Source organism: Carettochelys insculpta, chromosome 1 (genome assembly GCF_033958435.1).
Source record: "Carettochelys insculpta isolate YL-2023 chromosome 1, ASM3395843v1, whole genome shotgun sequence".
NCBI lineage: Eukaryota > Metazoa > Chordata > Testudines > Carettochelyidae > Carettochelys > Carettochelys insculpta.
In genome coordinates, this window is record NC_134137.1 from 45,903,834 (window position 1) to 45,921,571 (window position 17,738).

Below are 17,738 nucleotides of genomic sequence, written 5' to 3' on the forward strand. Positions count from 1 at the left end.
GGTGGCCAATGCCAGGTGCCCCAGAGAAGGAGAACAGAAGACAATGATCAAGTGATTTATCTCCTGCCATCCATCTCCTGCCCTTGTTATGAAGGCTGGGGCACCATACTTTATCCCTGGCTAATAGCCATTTATGGACCTAACCTGCAAAAATTTATCAAGCTCTTTTTTAAACCCTAATAGAGTCCTGGCCTTCACAGCCTCCTCGGGCAAGGAGTTCCACAGGTTGACTGTGCGCTGCGTGAAGAAAAATTTCCTTTTATTAGTTTTGAACCTACTACCCATCAATTTCATTTGGTGTCCCCTAGTTCTTGTATTATGGGAAAAGGTAAATAATTTTTCTATATTCACTTTCTCCACACCATTCATGATTTTATATACCTCTATCATATCGCCCCTCAATCGCCTTTTTTCCAAACTGAAAAGTCCCAGTCTCTCTAGCCTCTCCCCATATGGGACCCTTTCCAAGCCCCTAATCATCTTAGTCGCCCTTTTCTGAACCTTTTTTAATGCCAATATATCTTTTTTGAGGTGAGGAGACCACATCTGCACGCAGTACTCGAGATGTGGGGGTACCATAGTTTTATATAGGGGAAGTATGATCTCTTTTGTCTTATTATCGATCCCTTTTTTAATAATTCCTAACATCCTATTTGCCTTACTAACTGCCGCTGCACACTGCATGGATGTCTTCAGAGAACTATCCACTATAACTCCAAGATCCCTTTCCTGATCTGTCGTAGCTAAATTTGACCCCATCATGTAGTACGTGTAATTTGGGTTATTTTTTCCAACATGCATTACCTTACACTTACCCACATTAAATTTCATTTGCCATTTTGCTGCCCAATCACTCAGTTTGCTGAGATCTTTTTGTAGTTCTTCACAATCCCTTTTGCTTTTGACTGTCCTGAACAACTTGGTGTCATCTGCAAACTTTGCCACCTCACTGCTTACACCATTTTCTAGATCATTGATGAACAAGTTGAACAGGATCGGTCCCAGGACTGACCCCTGGGGAACACCACTAGTTACCCTCCTCCATTGTGAAAATTTACCATTTATTCCCACCCTTTGTTTTCTGTCTTTTAACCAATTCCCGATCCATGAAAGGACCTTTCCTCCTATCCCATGACCACCTAATTTACATAAAAGCCTTTGGTGTGGGACCGTGTCAAAGGCCTTCTGGAAATCTAGGTATATTATGTCCACTGGGTGCCCCTTGTCCGCATGTTTATTAACCCCTTCAAAGAATTCTAGTAGATTAGTTAGACACGACTTCCCTCTGCAGAAACCATGCTGACTTTTGCCCAACAATTCGTGCTCTTCTATGTGCCTTGCAATTTTACTCTTTACTAGTGTTTCTACTAATTTGCCTGGTACTGATGTTAAACTTATCGGTCTATAATTGCCAGGATCTCCTCTAGAGCCTTTTTTAAATATTGGTGTTATATTGGCCGTCTTCCAGTCATTTGGTACCAAAGTGGATTTAAAGGATAGGTTACAAACCACTGTTAATAACTCCGCAATTTCACATTTGAGTTCTTTCAGAACCCTTGGGTGAATGCCGTCCGGTCCTGGAGACTTGTTACTATTTAGCTTATCAATTAATTCCAAAACCTCCTCTAATGTCACTTCAATCTGAGTGAGTTCCTCAGATTTGTCACCTAAAAAGGCTGGCTCAGATTTAGGAACCTCTGTAACATCCTCAGCCGTGAAGACTGAAGCAAAGAAATCATTTAATTGCTCCGCAATGGCACTGTCTTCCCTGATCGCTCCTTTTATATCTTTATCATCCAAGGGCCCCACTGCTTTTTTAGCAGGCTTCCTGCTTCTAATGTATTTAAAAAACATTTTACTATCATTTTTTGAATTTTTGGCTAGCTGTTCCTCAAACTCTTTTTTGGCTTTTCTCACTACATTATGACACTTAATTTGGGAGTGTTTATGTTCCTTCCTATTTTCCTCACTAGGATTTGACTTCCACTTTTTAAAAGCTGCCCTTTTCTCTCTCACTGCCTTTTTAACATGGCTGTTAAGCCATGGTGGTTCTTTGTTAGGTCTCTTACTGTGTTTTTTTATTTGGGGTATACATTTAAGTTGGGCCTCTAGTATGGTGTCTTTAAATAGTTTCCATGCAGCTTCCAGGGATTTTAGTTTAATTACTCTACCTTTTAGTTTCTGTTTAACTAGCTTCCTCATTTTAGTGTAATTCCCCTTTTTGAAATTAAATGCCAGAGTGTATGACCGCTGCGGTGTTCTTCCCAACACAGGAATATTAAAAGTTATTATATTGTGGTCACTATTTCCAAGCGGTCCAATAACAGTTACCTCTTGGACCAGATCCTGCGTTCCAGTCAAGACTAGATCGAGACTCGACTCTCCCCTTGTGGGTTCCTGTACTAGCTGCTCCAAGAAGCAGTCATTTAAGGCATCAAGAAATTTAATCTCTGAATCCCGTCCTGAGGTGACATGCACCCAATCAATATGGGGATAATTGAAATCTCCTATTATTACTGTGTTTTTTATTTTGATAGCCTCTCTAATCTCCCTTATCATTTCAGCATCACTATCACTGTCCTGGTTAGGTGGTCGGTAATATATTCCTAATGCCATATTCATATTAGAGGAATGAATTGTTATCCATAATGATTCTATGGAACATTTTGATTCCTTTAGGATTTTTACTTCATTTGATTCTTCATTTGAGCTAAGTTAGGTTGATTTTATATTCAATGAGACCCATTTGCCAACCCTGAGGACTTTTAAGGTGGACTCTCGTGCTCCCGGCTGAATATGGGGTAGTGCAGACACTGTGACCGCTCTGGGAGGCGCTTTCAACTCAACTTCCCAGATACACAGGAAAAGCCTGGGAAGCTTTTGAATTTCATTTCTTGTTCAGCCCAGCAGCATAGCTGACCATCAATGCCCAGGGTCACAAATGAGCTTCAGCATGAAGGAAGGAGTTACTGGATCTGACTGCTACCTGAGAAGAAGAATTTGTGCAGGCAGAACTCCAAAGCAGCAGAAGAAACACTGATATCTGCGCCAAAAATTGTACAGAGCTTAGTGGGAAAACGATGCACCTTTAGATACCCAGTACAGCAGCGTAAAAATAATGGAGCTCAAGCAATCTACCACAAGACAAAGGAGGCAAATAGTTGGTCCAAGTCAGAGCTTCAGACATGTCACATGGAATTCTAGGGGGGACTCAACCACAGTCAAAAAACGGTCTGGGAATACCTCCCCAAGTGACTCTTCAGGCAGCCTCAGGCAACAAAGAGGACACTGTAATGACAGGGAGGTGGTGGCAGCGAAGGAGAATACTCAGCAGGTGAGCCAGGAACTTTTTCTAACTCTGGAGCAAATCCCTCTTCTAGGATCTATTCTTGCCAAACACTGATAATGGGGAGAGCACTTCTGGTGAATTCACATTTGTAATCACACTACACTGGTTAAATACTGGATTTAATCTTTGATTTGCCCTGAGGAATTGGAATACAATGCCTACACATTCTGGGGTCAATAAACCACGTGTAGTAAGGACACACTAAATCAAACCTCCTGTTGACCTCCCACAGTGGAGCTGTGCCAGAAATTTGACATAAGTTAGGATGACTCCAGCTTTGCAATTCTCATTGCTGGAGTTCCACATTTTTAGTCCAATTGCTTTTGCAGTGTAGACCTGGACTAAGCTTAATGCTCTCGGCTTCTGCCCAAAATACACCTCATTTTAGGGATTTGGAACTTACAGCCTGCAGACTAGGTCCAGCCAACCTCTGGGTTTCATCTGGCTTGTGGGGATTCCCCCTCACAGTGAGGCAAGCTGGCACTCATGATGCAGCCCTGGGGCAACCCTCCAAGCTTTGGTGCCCCAAACCTTATGTGTGAGTAAGGCAAGTGTCTTTCTTTCTTTTTTTTTTTTTTGTGGCTTTATATGGGAAGCCAGGTCAGTAAGGGTTGTTTCTGTTTTTTTTTTTGTTTTTGTGTCTTACTTGTGTGATTTTTCAGTGGCCCAGTAAGGGAAAATTGGATGCTCTTGCCCACAAAGCTGAAAAAAATACAATTCTGTTGGCACTTTTGAAATTATGAACAGTTTCTAAGAATTAAATTAAATTAATATGATTATGATACTGGCAGACTAGTCGGCAGCTCAGCCAAGGCCCCAGGCCTCACTCAGTAATGACAAGTGCACAGCTGGAAAACAGCCCGGCTTACCTATTCCAGTATTGTTCAGAGAAATACTAGAGTTGTAAGAATGTGTTCAGTGTCTAGACCTTATGCACAATGTAAGAAGTTGCATGTAATAATCTCACTTAACTTTCGTAGTCCAAGATATAAAGTTACATTGACTGTTTGTGCAGTAAAACTCTATGGCTGTGTCTACACTACCACGTTCCTTCGAACGAAGGATGGGAATTAGGGTGTTGAGAGTTTACTAATGAAGTGCTGCCGTGCATAGGCAGCACTTCATTAAGTAAATCCCGCCCCCCGCCCCAGCAACTTTGAAGTTTTAAACCTCGAAGTACCGGCACGCATCTAGCTGCAGCTCACCCGCCGGTACTTCGAAGTGCCGGGGCAACTTTGAAGTCCCCTTACTCCTGAGGGAAGTGAGGCGTAAGGGGACTTCAAAGTACCGGCGGGTGAGCCGCAGCTAGACATGTGCCAGTACTTCGAAGCTTAAAACTTCGAAGTTGCCGTGGGGGTGCGGGGGAAGGGAATTTGCTTAATGAAGTGCTGCCTATGCACGGCAGCACTTCATTAGTAAACTCCCAACACCCTAATTACCATCCTTCCTTCGAAGGAAGGTGATAGTATAGACAAGCCCTATAATTGTGTAACTCACTGAACAGGCCAAGCAGCGTTATTAATTTAGGTAAAGTGCTCCTGCACATAAGATGGCCCATCGAAGGCAAATGAGGCTTTGCACAGCATCAAAGAACAAAGGACCTAGTTGAATGCATTCCTCACTTCCTCCCGGAAGGAGAGACTGGAGCATGAACTTATCATTCCACCAGTTTAGCTTCTGGAGCAATGGGATGACTGAAGAGTTGGTATGATCTGAATAAAGAGATGTAAAACCTAATTAACTGAAAGAAGAAGTGATTTTTAATCAGTCTATTTCAATTTTTTAAATTATATATTTAAATCCAATATCTGAGAAACACTAAGGAGACATTTTAGTCCAGGCCTTTCAATTAAAAGAAGAGAAAGCTAATAATCTGATATATCTAAGCAAAGCCCAGGAAGACCTAGGGCAAAACCAAGAAAGATAAAACTTAATGTGCCTGTTAAAAGAACAAATATATAAGGCTTGCAAAGGTATGCAACAAAAGGGCACTAATCCCATTCTTCCCCTTCTTTTTGCGAGTCCTATCAGTTAATTCAACATACATGATAAACAGCTCGATAATCTTCCTTTTAATGTTCTCAAATGGGAACAGATTTGTCAATCCCACTGTACCAGGCTGAAGCTCTGGATAGGGAGTATATATAAAATGGCATACTTGTCACTGAGGGTGATAGTGAAACAGTAACAAATGTGCCCAAAACTGTTTTGATATTTCATATTTTATAACTATATCAATAATGATAGCTATATATTTAGTTTGCTGTCACTAATCACTCCAGTCTTCCATTCTCCTTGAAATGTCAGCTTCATCCTATTAACAAGATATATTAAGCTCATATAAAAGCACCATATGAATGTCTTGTAATATATTGCTGATACTCATGAAAATACAGAAACAGAAGAGCTTTCCAAAAAGTTACTGAAATACTGTACAACTGTTAAGTGCAACCTTGTCATTGTTTGTCAAAATGTTAACATGGTAATACAGAGTAAAGACTTCTTGAGAGAAGACAGATGAAACTACATTCCCTTTGTTTATCAGAACACAACACTAGAACAGATCAACCCAAGCCTCTTAGTATTGACTGTCCTTTAGGGATATTATAAAAAGGACTGTTTGTACTTACATTTACAGTAATCTTTATGGGTGTGGTGGCACAGTAAGAGGGAACTGACATTACATAGTATTAGCCTTATTGTCACATTGGGGAGCCTGAGCCATGGACCGAGACTCCAATGTGCTAGTGCTGTACAAACACAGAACAGTAAGATAGTCCATGCCCAGGCTAACAATTAAATTCAGGACAATAAACAAACCAAAGACGGAGACTATCACATATTTTCCTAGAGACACGTTAAGAAATGATTTCTCACAGTGTAGGATACATCCATATAAGAAAAGAGTTAACATGAGGTAAGACCACATATGCTAAAATCTTAGAGAACACAATATATAAACTACAATCTTTACAACCTTGCAATCATTAGCATTTTAACTTGTGTTGGCTAACACCATTTTTTCTGGTGACAAGGCCATAAGGAAGAGTGGGTGTGAGGGGGAAAATGTCCTAGCTATTGAAGTATACAAATGTTGTTTCTAGTCTGCAGATTAAAGAAGCTCAACAGACTGCTCTTATATAGCAGCAGAGGATGCTAAATCCTGTTGATGCTGGTGAAGCTGAATCAGCATTAATAACCTGGGGAGGGGTGTTGCTAGCATTGATGGGACATTGGTATTTTCCACCAAAATCATAAAATTTCAGTGTTCAGGGGCAGTAAAGGGAGAAAAGGAGAAGTCACTTCCCTCCACAGAGGGAACACATTCTTAGATCTGGGGCACTGCAGGAGGCATTTGCAACTAGAAAATGAGAGAGAGGATGATAAAATTCTGGAGTCTGAGATCTGTGCATACAGGGGGAAAGAGCACATACAGGGTCTGGTGGCAGTAAAATGACAGTTCTGCCCTCCCCCCCCGCACGTTTCTGAGCACAGGAAGAAGCAATTATCTTAAATTCATGCAAAATGAGATTGGGACTTTCCAAATTCCCGGGACAGTATGCAGAACTGGAGGCATGACAAAGGCCAACAGAAACAGACCTGGGCTTCAAGTTTCCTTAAAATGTAGAGGGTAGGAGCTACATAACTATAAAGAAAACTAGGATAGCTACTAGCATTAAGTCCCAGATTTAACAAATTTAGGCAGGGTACCCCAGAAGACCAGAGTTTTCTTGCATAATTGGTCCTGGATCGCTCCAGGGCCAGATCCACAGTTAATAAATACAACTTTAGGAACTGACAACCCCAGATTGCTAGGCATTTTTACAAACACCAAACAAAAAGACAGCTGATGACCCGAAGAGCTTTTACAATCTGAGCATAAGACAAGAGACAATAATATTGGTCAGCTTCACAAAACTAAGCAAGCAGTCATGCAGCACCTTGAAAACTAACAATTTTACTTCTTTATTAGGTAATGAGCTTTCATGGGTAAGACCCACTTCAGATTCTGGAGCAGAAGTAAAATAGTCACCCTAAGACTGGACCAACAGATAATCCAACATTAGCGGAACGAGCATAAACTACTTGTTTATAGGCACAATTATACTACTAACTTATTTCCAAGGGCTTTGGAATATCTTCAGAATGAAGATGTGCATAGGCATATTAAATGAAAGGTACAACATACAGCAAAATTCTCTCTTTAATAATGTAACAAATAAAAGATGTCAGATAACTGAACCCGTCTCAGTAAGGAAGTGCTGACAGCAGCACTACCAGTTTCCCACTGTCACTTTGAACCAATGCACCGTCATTTGTTCTGCCAGCAGCATACCCCCCGCTATGTTGGTTCAATCACAGTACTGAGATTTCATCAATGGCACCAAGTAGTGTGAAATGCAGTATCGAAATATTCAGTGTGTTCATAACCATGGTACATAGGAGGTGTTTGCTGAGTATAGAACAAACCAAGCTCACACACACCTAATTTTATACTGGTCAGAACAAATGTCTTTTGGTTACTACTAAGTCAGCACAGATTCAAGATAATGGGGTAGATATGAATCCCAGAGTCATCCATCCTTCCCACACAAAACATTTTTATATTGAATAATTTCTGTCAGGATAAAAGGTTAATTTTAAGGATCTACCTGCATATTTTTATGCATTGTCCAAAAATATTTAAAATAACCCAAAAGTGACCATGTCAAGAATCACAGTAAACTAGGCTGAATTGTTGGTTTCTGATTTTTCACTTAAACCTTCTCCCTCCCCAAAACACTAAGGCTATATTGATAGTAACGTGATCAGTCAACAGAAGTTACTGTCAGAAGGTATCTTCTGACAACAACACTTATGTTGACAGATTGCACCCACACACAGAAAAGGGGATATGTCTGTTGATTCGCTCTCTTGACAGAGAGCAGCTGGACTGCCTGGCTGCTCTCTCAACAAAACAGCCAACCACAAGCACAGCAGACAGGGCTGCCTGGTGACCTGGAAGCCCTGTGGCCCCCCAGAGCATCCACACTGCCTTTTTGTTGACAGATTCTGTTAAGAAAGGTGTACTGCCTCATGGGGGAAGAGGCAGAAGGCTGTAGACGAAAGTGCCGAATTCTGTCAACAGCATGTCATACTGCAGACAGAATGCATGTTTAGTGTGGACGCTCTGAGAGTTTTGTCAACAAAATGACAGTTTTGCCAACAAAATCCTCTAGTGTAGTCATATCCTAACACAGACGAACCAGCCATTCTTTATCTCACAACGCCACCTCCATCATTCTTCCTGATCTCCCCCCAATGGCAATGAACTACTAAGAAATCACAATTGGCTACAGCAGCACCAAATTCAGTGGCTTTAAACTGGAGCCAGGTGCAGGATGAAATTTGTTTGGATCATGACACAACAATAAAGATAACTGTGAGCAGTTCCCCTCTCGGACTGGATGGCCTAGTGGCTAGGCCTCCGGGCCAGGGCCTGTTGGGTGGGTCCTCAGCCCCCACCCGAAAGTCTATGGGTTGAGTCTGGGGCGTGGCCCCGAGAATCTAGTTCCCCCTTTGGCAGGAGTGGGGTTCCCTGGGGGAGGGTCCTGGGCTGCGCCCTCCGGCGGCCAACCAGGTGGCAGCTCTGGCCTGGGGCCTCCTGCCTCAGAGTCAGCTCCTGCTTCTTGGTTGGTCAGCACCAAACTGAACTGGCTTCCCCCCCTTTATACCCCTTCAGGCCTGACACCGGCCCCAGGTGAACCAGGGTGGGGCTGATTGGGCTAACAGGCCTTGTTTAACCCCTGCCTTGCCTCTCACATTCCTACAATAACGCTACATCATTTTTTGTTTGGACCCACAGAAAAGAGACTCTTGAAAAACTCCACAGATATTTTAACAACCTGCAACCCCCCGCCATCATTCTCAGCCTTGATCATTCCACATGAAAGATCCTATTTTCTGGACACCACAGTACATACCACTGATGGCCAGATCAACACCACTCTCTCCTGGAAACCCACTGACCACTACACTTACCTACATGCCTCCAGCTTCCATCCAGGACACATCACATGATCCATCATTTATAGTCAAGCCCTTAGATACAACTGCACCTGCTCCAATCCTACTGACAGAGACCAAAAAGTTCAAGATCACTTCAAGGCATTTGTAAACCTTAATTATCCACTGGGAGAAGTTTAAAAAAAAAGATTGACAGGGGCAGACGAATACACAGAAACCAGCTACTTCTAGATAGGCCCAAGAAGGTCAATAACAGAACACCACTTGTCATTACTTACAGCCCTCAACTCAAAGCCCTCCAGTGCATTATCAACAACCTACAACCTATATTGGAACATGATGCTACACTCTGAGAGGCTCTGGGTGAGAGGCCTCTGCTGTCCTACAGACAACCACCTAACTTCAGGAAAAATCTCACTTGCAACCACAGGCCATACCTCAGAAATACTAATCCTGGAACTTTTCCCTGCAACAAACCCCACTGCTGACTTTGCTTGCATATTTACTCCAGAGACACCATCACTGGACTGAACCATGTCAGTTACACGATGAGGGGCTCATATGTCTGTGCCTTCACTAATGTTATGCTTTTTGTTTTGTTTTCTCTCTCTGTTATATATTCGTGGCACCAGTTCATTTTTAGCACAATTTCCAGATCTGAAGAAGTGGGTCTGCCCCACGAAAGCTCATCACCTAATAAATTATCTTGTTAGGTCTTTAAAGTGCTACATGATGGTTCTTTTGTTTTCTGAAGATACAGACTAACACAGCTACCTCTCTGTGACTATTCTTAAGACAATGCGCCTTTTTAAACCTTCCAATTCTTCTCTCTGCTAAATTTACAGGTCTTTTCCCATCCTGACATTCTTTTTTAATAGCTACTCGACTGTTTACTGATAAAATTACAGCAGAAATGTAGCACTTTAAAGACTAACAAAATTATTTATTCCGTGATGAGCTTTCGTGGGACAGACCCACTTCATCAGATCAATCTTATCAGATTTATCAGACTGTGTGTCTGTCCCAGGAAAGCTCATCACTAAATACATCATTTTGCTAGTCTATAAAGTGCTATATTTCTGCTGTTTTGTTTTGTTGGAGTACAGGCTAACATGGCTACCTCTCTGTTACTGATATATTAGTTTATTATGAGCCATTCTTTCCTTTCCTGGTTATTTGCAACAGCGCTCTTTTAAACAAAATATATCCATAAAGAAAACATCCAATACCCAGGTCAACATGCAGTATTTAATAGAAAAAGAGAGCTAGAGTAGGTCTTGAGAAGTCATCAAATCTAGTCCCTGACTCAGGCAGGCCCAAATTTATGAATATATAAATTATTACAAAACATCCTCACTTAAATCACAGAAGTGAGGGAAAAATGCAGAAAGATGAAAAGAAATGCATAATTAAACAGAGGAAAAAAGAGTGGAATTAAAACAAAGTACAGGAAGAGGAAGATAAACAGAATGGGGACAGAGACAATCATACTCCCAATAAAGTATCCTATCTAATTTTGTTATCGAGAATCTTCCAAAAGCAAATCATGATAGTCCACTAAATTACTCAGTGAACGTATTTGTTCATCTTTATTAATTAAGTAAGAAGGAGCTACAAGGCAACTATTTTTTTGTTCTGTGTTTGTACAGTGCCTAGCAAAACCAAACCCAGACACGGGCCAGCACCTGAAGGAATTGTGATAATATAAAAATATGTTTGATGGAATAGACAAAGAATGCTCTCAAATACTCCAGATATCTCCTCGTGCAGTTGGTACATGCTCAGATAATCCTTTATATATACACATCCTTTCTTAATATCCCGAGCAAGACACTGCCATTTATAGCCCTGCCTGCCTTCCACTCCTCTCATTCATGCACTTTTCCTTTAATTTTCCAGTCTGTATTTTCTTTTCTAGCTTCTCCTTCTATCTGCCTCATAATGGCCTTTCTCAAGAGCAATCATATCACCTGCACACTGTGGGTTTCACTGAGGATTGAAGGAAGTGGAACCAACAGCCCCATTTCTGCCCTTGCAGAGGTCTCCTCACTTTCACATATGAGTGGTGCAATTAAGGGTTCTTAACAATATACAGTGCAGTAGTTCACAATCCAAAAGAAAACACACATGCCACAAAAGCAAATAATGTTACTCCTTTAAGGAGAGATATCTACTTGCCAAAAGAAGATGAACATCCAATAATTTTACATTCTGAGCCATTACTAAGGTTTGTGTGTTTCTTTTGTTAATGAATGGACATGTAAAAGAAGAACATCACAAATCTACATTCTCTCCACTCCTTGTTTTGTCTACTACTGGAAAGTATTCACATCAAGCAGCCTTTTCCCACAACTTCTATAGAACACAGAATTTTAAAAGGGCAATAATGAACTATATTTTCAGGCACAGAAAACACAAGACATACAAAACACAGTGATTTATGACTGTAAACATGTCAAGAGTCCACTTAAACGTGCAATACAACAGTGATCTAGATTTCCCATTCTTAAAGGCTGAATGTTCAAGAACAGCCTGCACATTTGCACCTGCAAATATTAAAGATGAAAAAATTACATTAAAGAGCAAAATGGCTAGAAGATTTATGCATGCAACAGAGGGTTTAATACAAACAAAAGTACCGTTTCTTCAAAAGTAACGAGGGGTCCTGTGGCACCTTATAGACTAACAGAAATGTATGAGCATAAGGTTTCATGGGCAAAGACCCACTTTGTCAAGTGGGTCTTTGCTCACGAAAGCTTATGCTCATACATTTCTGTTAGTCTATAAGGTGCCACAGGATCCCTCGTTGCTTTTGCAGATCCAGACTAACACGACTACCCCTCTGATCCTTTTCTTCAAGGATCTCTACACGGATTTCTCTGCAGAGCTCTGCTGAATTTAATGGGAAACTGTATGTTTATGGCCCTATCCACGGAGCTCCTTCCAGGATCAGGGCCACCATTTTCAAAGGGACAGTTATTCATTGGCTTCTAACACTGGATGGCCTGGAGGTTAACATGCTGAATTGAGTATCGGAGGGGGTAGCCATGTTAGTCTGGATCTGTAACTGCAATGCCCCTCTGCAATGTAACTGCAATGCCCCATTGTATCTGCAATGCCCCTCTGCTATATACATCGGACAAACTGGACAGTCTCTACGTAAAAGGATAAATGCACACAAATCAGATATCAGAAATGGCAATATACAAAAACCCGTAGGAGAGCACTTCAATCTCCCAGGCCACACAGTCGCAGACTTAAAAGTAGCTATCCTACAGCAAAGAAATTTCAGGACCAGACTCCAAAGAGAAATTGCTGGGCTACAATTCATCTGCAAATTCGACGCCCTCAGCTCAGGCTTAAACAAAGACTTCGAATGGCTGGCTATATACAAAAGCAGCTTCCCCTCCCTTGGTGTTCACACCTCCAGATCAACTGCTGGTAGTAAGCCTCACCCTTGCTGACTGAGCTAACCTCGTTATCCCCACCCTTGCTCTGGCTTATTTATACCTGGCCCTGCAGATTTCCAAGACCAGCATCTGATGAAGTGAGTCTGTGCTCACGAAAGCTCATGCTCAAAACTTTTCTGTTAGCCTATAAGGTGCCACAGGACCCTTCGTTGCTATGCTGAATTGAGACTCTGAAGGACTAGTTCAATTCCTGATTCATCCAGAGACTTTCTGTATAATCTGAGGCAAGTAAGTAAGGCTGTGCCTACACTAGGAAATCAAGTCAAATTTATTAAAGTTGACTTTATCCCGCTAGATGTTATAAAGTAAAAGGTGAGTGTCCACATGTTTAGAAAATTGACATAGCGTGTTCCCTTTACCTTTGCTAAGTCCGACTATGTCAATGGTGCATTCTGGGTACCTATCCCACAGTTTCTGCACCCCTATTGCATTCTGGGTTTCTGTGCCAATGTCTTATGGGGAAAAAATGCACCACAAGCAGTTCATCCCAGAGTGTATTGCCCTCACTCCCCGCTCCCATGGAAAACAAACTGCCAAATGTATTTTCACGCCACCTTCCCACAGCCTGACCATGGCACACACCATTACATGGCTCATGGCCCAATCCTGGGAAATGTAAAATGCAGAAATAAAAATCTGAAAAGTTTCAATTTGGAGCTATTGAAAATTTGTTTTTAGTATTGTTGAAATGCTTCATTTTGATAGTTATTTTAATTCATTTCATCTTGACCTGCCAGCCGTGTAGTGATGGGGGTAGCTGGAGAGCCTGGCAGCTGCATGGTGGTGGGACAGCTGTGTGGTGCAGGGGGCAGCTGGAGAGTCTGGCAGCTGCATGGTGTGGGGGGCAGCCAAAGAGCCCAACAGGCATGTGGGGAGGGCAGCCGCATGGTGCGGGAGGCAGCCAGCGAGCCCAGGAGCTGCATGGTAGCAGGGGATCAAACCCGAGAGCCTGGCAGCTGTATGGTGCAGGAGGACAGCTGGAGAGCCCAGTCTGCTTCCTGTTCACCTGGAGAGCAGCAGAGGTAAAAGCAATGGTCAGAACAGACACGTTGGCAACACTGTGGGATACTTCTGGAGGTCAATAAAATTGAATTAAATACCGCTGTGTCTACACTAACATTAAGTTGACCTTGTAAATTCAAATTTGGTGTTACTCCTTGTGAAAAAGCTGGAGTAGAAAAGTCAAGCATGGGACCCCTTAAAATCGATCTCATGATTTGTAGTGAAGATAGGCACATTATAAAAATCAACCTAATTCCTTTAAAATTGATGTTATGCTCTAGTGTAGACATAGCCTTGCAATCTCCAGGTGCTTAAGTACTTTGCCTGTAAACAAAGAACACCCTAATGACATGTCTATATATAAAATATTACACTACTGGCAGTAGTGGGAAAGGTTCTCCTGTCAGTGTAGGTAATCCACTTGCCCAAGAGGTGGTAGCTAGGTTAGAGTAAGAATTATTCTGTCACCACAGCACTGTCTACACAAGGACCTATATCATCTTAACATTGACACTCAGAGGTGTGGACTTTTTCATACTACTGATCAACACAGTTAGGTTGACCTAATTTTCCAGTGTAGACTAGGCCTTAGATTGTCTTGTTCAACTGAACTGTAAACTAGTCAGAGCAGGGTCAGTCTCTCACTGTACGTACGTACAAAATGGGTCTACAATTTCAGTTGAGGCTATCTAGGAGCTATTGTAACAAAAATAATTGTGTTGTGAAATCACAAGTCACCCAGTGTTAGAGGCTGGCTAAAAATTTGACTGCAAGTGCTGACAGTTTTAAAGTAGTCTATCACAAAATAAGAGATGTATAGGAGTAGCTTAACTAATGTGAATAGTCTCATAAATGTGTCTACAAATCAGAACCTTTAAACACATATTTTGGTACAGTCTCAAGCTTGTCCACACATTTTACATAGAATTTAAAGATCATTCATAGTTAAATAGCAAAACAAAAAGCAGTCAAGTAGCACTTTAAAGACGAGCAAAATGGTTTCTTAGGTGAGCTTTCATGGGACAGACCCACTTCTTCAGACCATAGCCAGACCAGAATAGTTAAATAGGTTTTACTTCAAGCCGTTCCACATAAAAAGCGTACAAGTTAAATCATTTGATGCCTGAAGTATATAGTGTTCACACATCTTCCTCCATGCCACTCATATTTTTAAAAAAATATTAAATATGATCAACACCTGCAAAGATACAAGTGATCCAAATATGTCTTCCTATAACTAAATACTGTGGAACATTTATCTGCATGGATTTTAAAGATAGATTTTTACAAGCTTGTCCAAATATCACATATATACGAACCAGAAGTAGAAGAACTGTACAATAGAACAGAAAAAGCAAAAGGATTTAAAATTCTATATAAATTGTTAGTGTAAAATATTTCCAAATACCAGGGCCCCACAAACATATTATAAAGGTATATGCAGGCTGAACCTCTCTAATCAGGAACTCTCACATCTGGCAAACTCCGTAATCCAGAATGATTTTAGTTAGCTGGATGACCAATTATCATGCGTGTGGCCAAGTTTCCCGGAATCCCATAAAATTTGTTTACAGCCACCAGTCCCGGTTATTTAGCTGTAATTTACCCCTAAAAGTCTTCTAAGAGCCCAGCTAGCAGTGGAAGTGTTGGTACAGTGCTAGAAAATACTGACCTCCTGTTGCCCAGAAAATTCTTGTCTGGCACCTGTCAGGTCTTGAGGGTGCCAGATAAGAGAGGTTCAATCTGCAGTAGTCGAGCACTCTTCTGTCTTCGTGTACTATTTCATGTATATCAATTATTTTACATCTACTAGCTAGATATCAGAACACCACATACATTTACTAAATATTTGTACAGCGCTTCAAAGTTCAAAAAATTATGGAAACATAAGGTATGACTATTTTTAAATAAATAATCTTAACTGAACAATACCATGAGACTTCAATCTGTACTGAGATCTAGATATAAGAAAAGGATAACTATCATCTTGAATTACACTGTCTACAAATAAGATTTACATAACAGTCAATGACATTACCAATAGCCTAACAGCATGAAACATCTAAGCTCTAAATCCTTTCCCCCTACTGCTGAAGTCAAAAGAGTTCCTCCTAATCACATGTCAATGACACTAGGTTCTACGAGTCAATATCAGAAGGGGGACAGAACACTAGAGAACTCCGAAAGTTTTCCTTTCTAAAACATGAAATTCCAGCCAAGTTTATTTGTGAAAGAAGACAACAGTGGTTCAGTTAAAAAATCCTCCACATCAGTTCAGGAGGGAAAAATAATAGCGTCAAAACCAAACAAAATAAAAAAGTGGCAACTCGTAGGGACAGAAATCCACGTGGCTGGCAATATAATTGGCCAAAAACTGCCATAAGTTACAATAGGAGAGGACCTGAGCCACTTTCATTGACTTCAAGGGACCTCTACAGATCATGCCCCCAGCATATCACATGCATCTCTCCAATCTCTTCTCCACAGCCTACTCCCTCTGTACTTTTCACTCGTCTAGGGTCTTTGGCGCCCGGATCTTTCCCCCTCCTGTGAGCCACCAGCCGTATTACCGCTACCGCTGGGCGTTCTGCTCTCCTACCGGCAGGCAACAAGGAGCGGGCGCAGCACCCCGAAGTTGAGAGAAACCAAGAACCCGCCCCTGCCTCCACTCCAATGCTCCCAAGCACCCCTGTGAGGCCCTGGGCACAAGCGCCAGCTGACCGCATAAGGGGGGGGGGGGCTCCATCCCCCGCCCGCGCCGCCCGTTCCCACGGGGGAGCAGAGCCCCAACAGCGGGAACCAACCCCGCAGCCAGAGCAACAGCTCCGGGCTGTAAGCGCGGTCCCGCGCAAGCGGCTCGGGCCCCCAGCCCGGCCGGCTCTGCGACCGGCGGCAACCCGGATACCGCGGGGACGGACACGCCGCACCTACAGGCGCCCGGGGGCAAGCGCCACCCCCCACCAGCGGCGGGCCCCCGGGACGGCCCCGCGTGGCTGACAGGCACCGGGGCGGCTCCTGGCCGCGCGGCGACTGGGGAGGAGGAGAAGCGAGACTTGGGACCGGGGCCGCACAGACAGGGCGCGGGGCTGAGGGCTGCGGCGCGGCTCGGGCACTCACACGCACACAGCTCCACCACGTAGGCGTAGTAGGACCAGGCCACCACCAGGGCGATGAAGAGCACGGGCACCCAGGCCAGCACCCGCTGGCAGCACCTGAGGACGTGGGACGGCGCCATCTTCCCTGGCGAGCCGCGGCACGGGCGGCATCGGGACTCGGCCCGGCGCTGCTGGGGGGGGGGCGGGCTGCAGGCGCTGCGGAGCCGCCCGCCGCCGGGGCTGGGCTTGTGCAGGGGACGCCCCCAGCCGGAGCTCGCTGCGGAATGGAGGAAGCAGGGCAGGGGCGGGACTCGCTGCGCCACAGCCCCAGCCCGGAAACCTTCCCCGCTTCCCGCCTTCCGCGCTGCCGCCCTGCACCGCTCGCTGCGTAAGTGAACCCCTCTACCAGCCCACTGCGGCTGCCACCCCGCTGGCCCCTCAGCCCTTCCCCTCCCCGCGGCCCACAGCCCCTCATGGGCAGTGTAGGGCTAGGGGAGACTTTCAGAAGGAGGCTGCGCCCTGGGGCTGCGGTACAGTAGGAAGTTCACTGGCGGGTCGCGCCGGGCGGCCGCACACAAAGCCTTCTTTCGAAAGGAAACCCAAGGGCTCTGGCCGCGCTCGGCCAAAACTTCGAAATGGCCCTGCTAATGGTCAAATGCTAATGCTAATGAGGCAGTGGAATGAATATTCAGCACGTCATTAGCATGGTGCTGTCCAGGGCGTGGCTCGGCTCCTCGGGGGTCCTTTTGGAAGGGACCCTGCCTATTTCAAAATCCCCTTATTCCTCTCCCCCGTGTAGCCGAGCCGCGTGGCAGT

General features: G+C 43.6%; 1 protein-coding gene and 1 long non-coding RNA gene across 2 annotated transcripts in view; one reads left to right on the top strand and one right to left on the bottom strand.

The window, feature by feature from the left end:
• ZDHHC20 (zDHHC palmitoyltransferase 20) overlaps nt 1-17,098 on the bottom strand; it is a 68,956-nt gene extending 51,858 nt beyond the window's left edge. The window contains exon 1 of the mRNA XM_074985437.1: nt 16,945-17,098. Within this exon, the coding sequence (XP_074841538.1) occupies nt 16,945-17,062 (118 nt within the window). The 5' untranslated portion in view covers nt 17,063-17,098. The remainder of the gene's footprint in view (nt 1-16,944) is intronic.
• Nucleotides 17,099-17,191: 93 nt separating this feature from the next.
• The window catches only part of LOC142008266 (uncharacterized), a 37,064-nt gene continuing 36,517 nt past the window's right edge, over nt 17,192-17,738 (top strand). The window contains exon 1 of the long non-coding RNA XR_012644122.1: nt 17,192-17,310. This is a non-coding gene — a long non-coding RNA (uncharacterized LOC142008266). The remainder of the gene's footprint in view (nt 17,311-17,738) is intronic.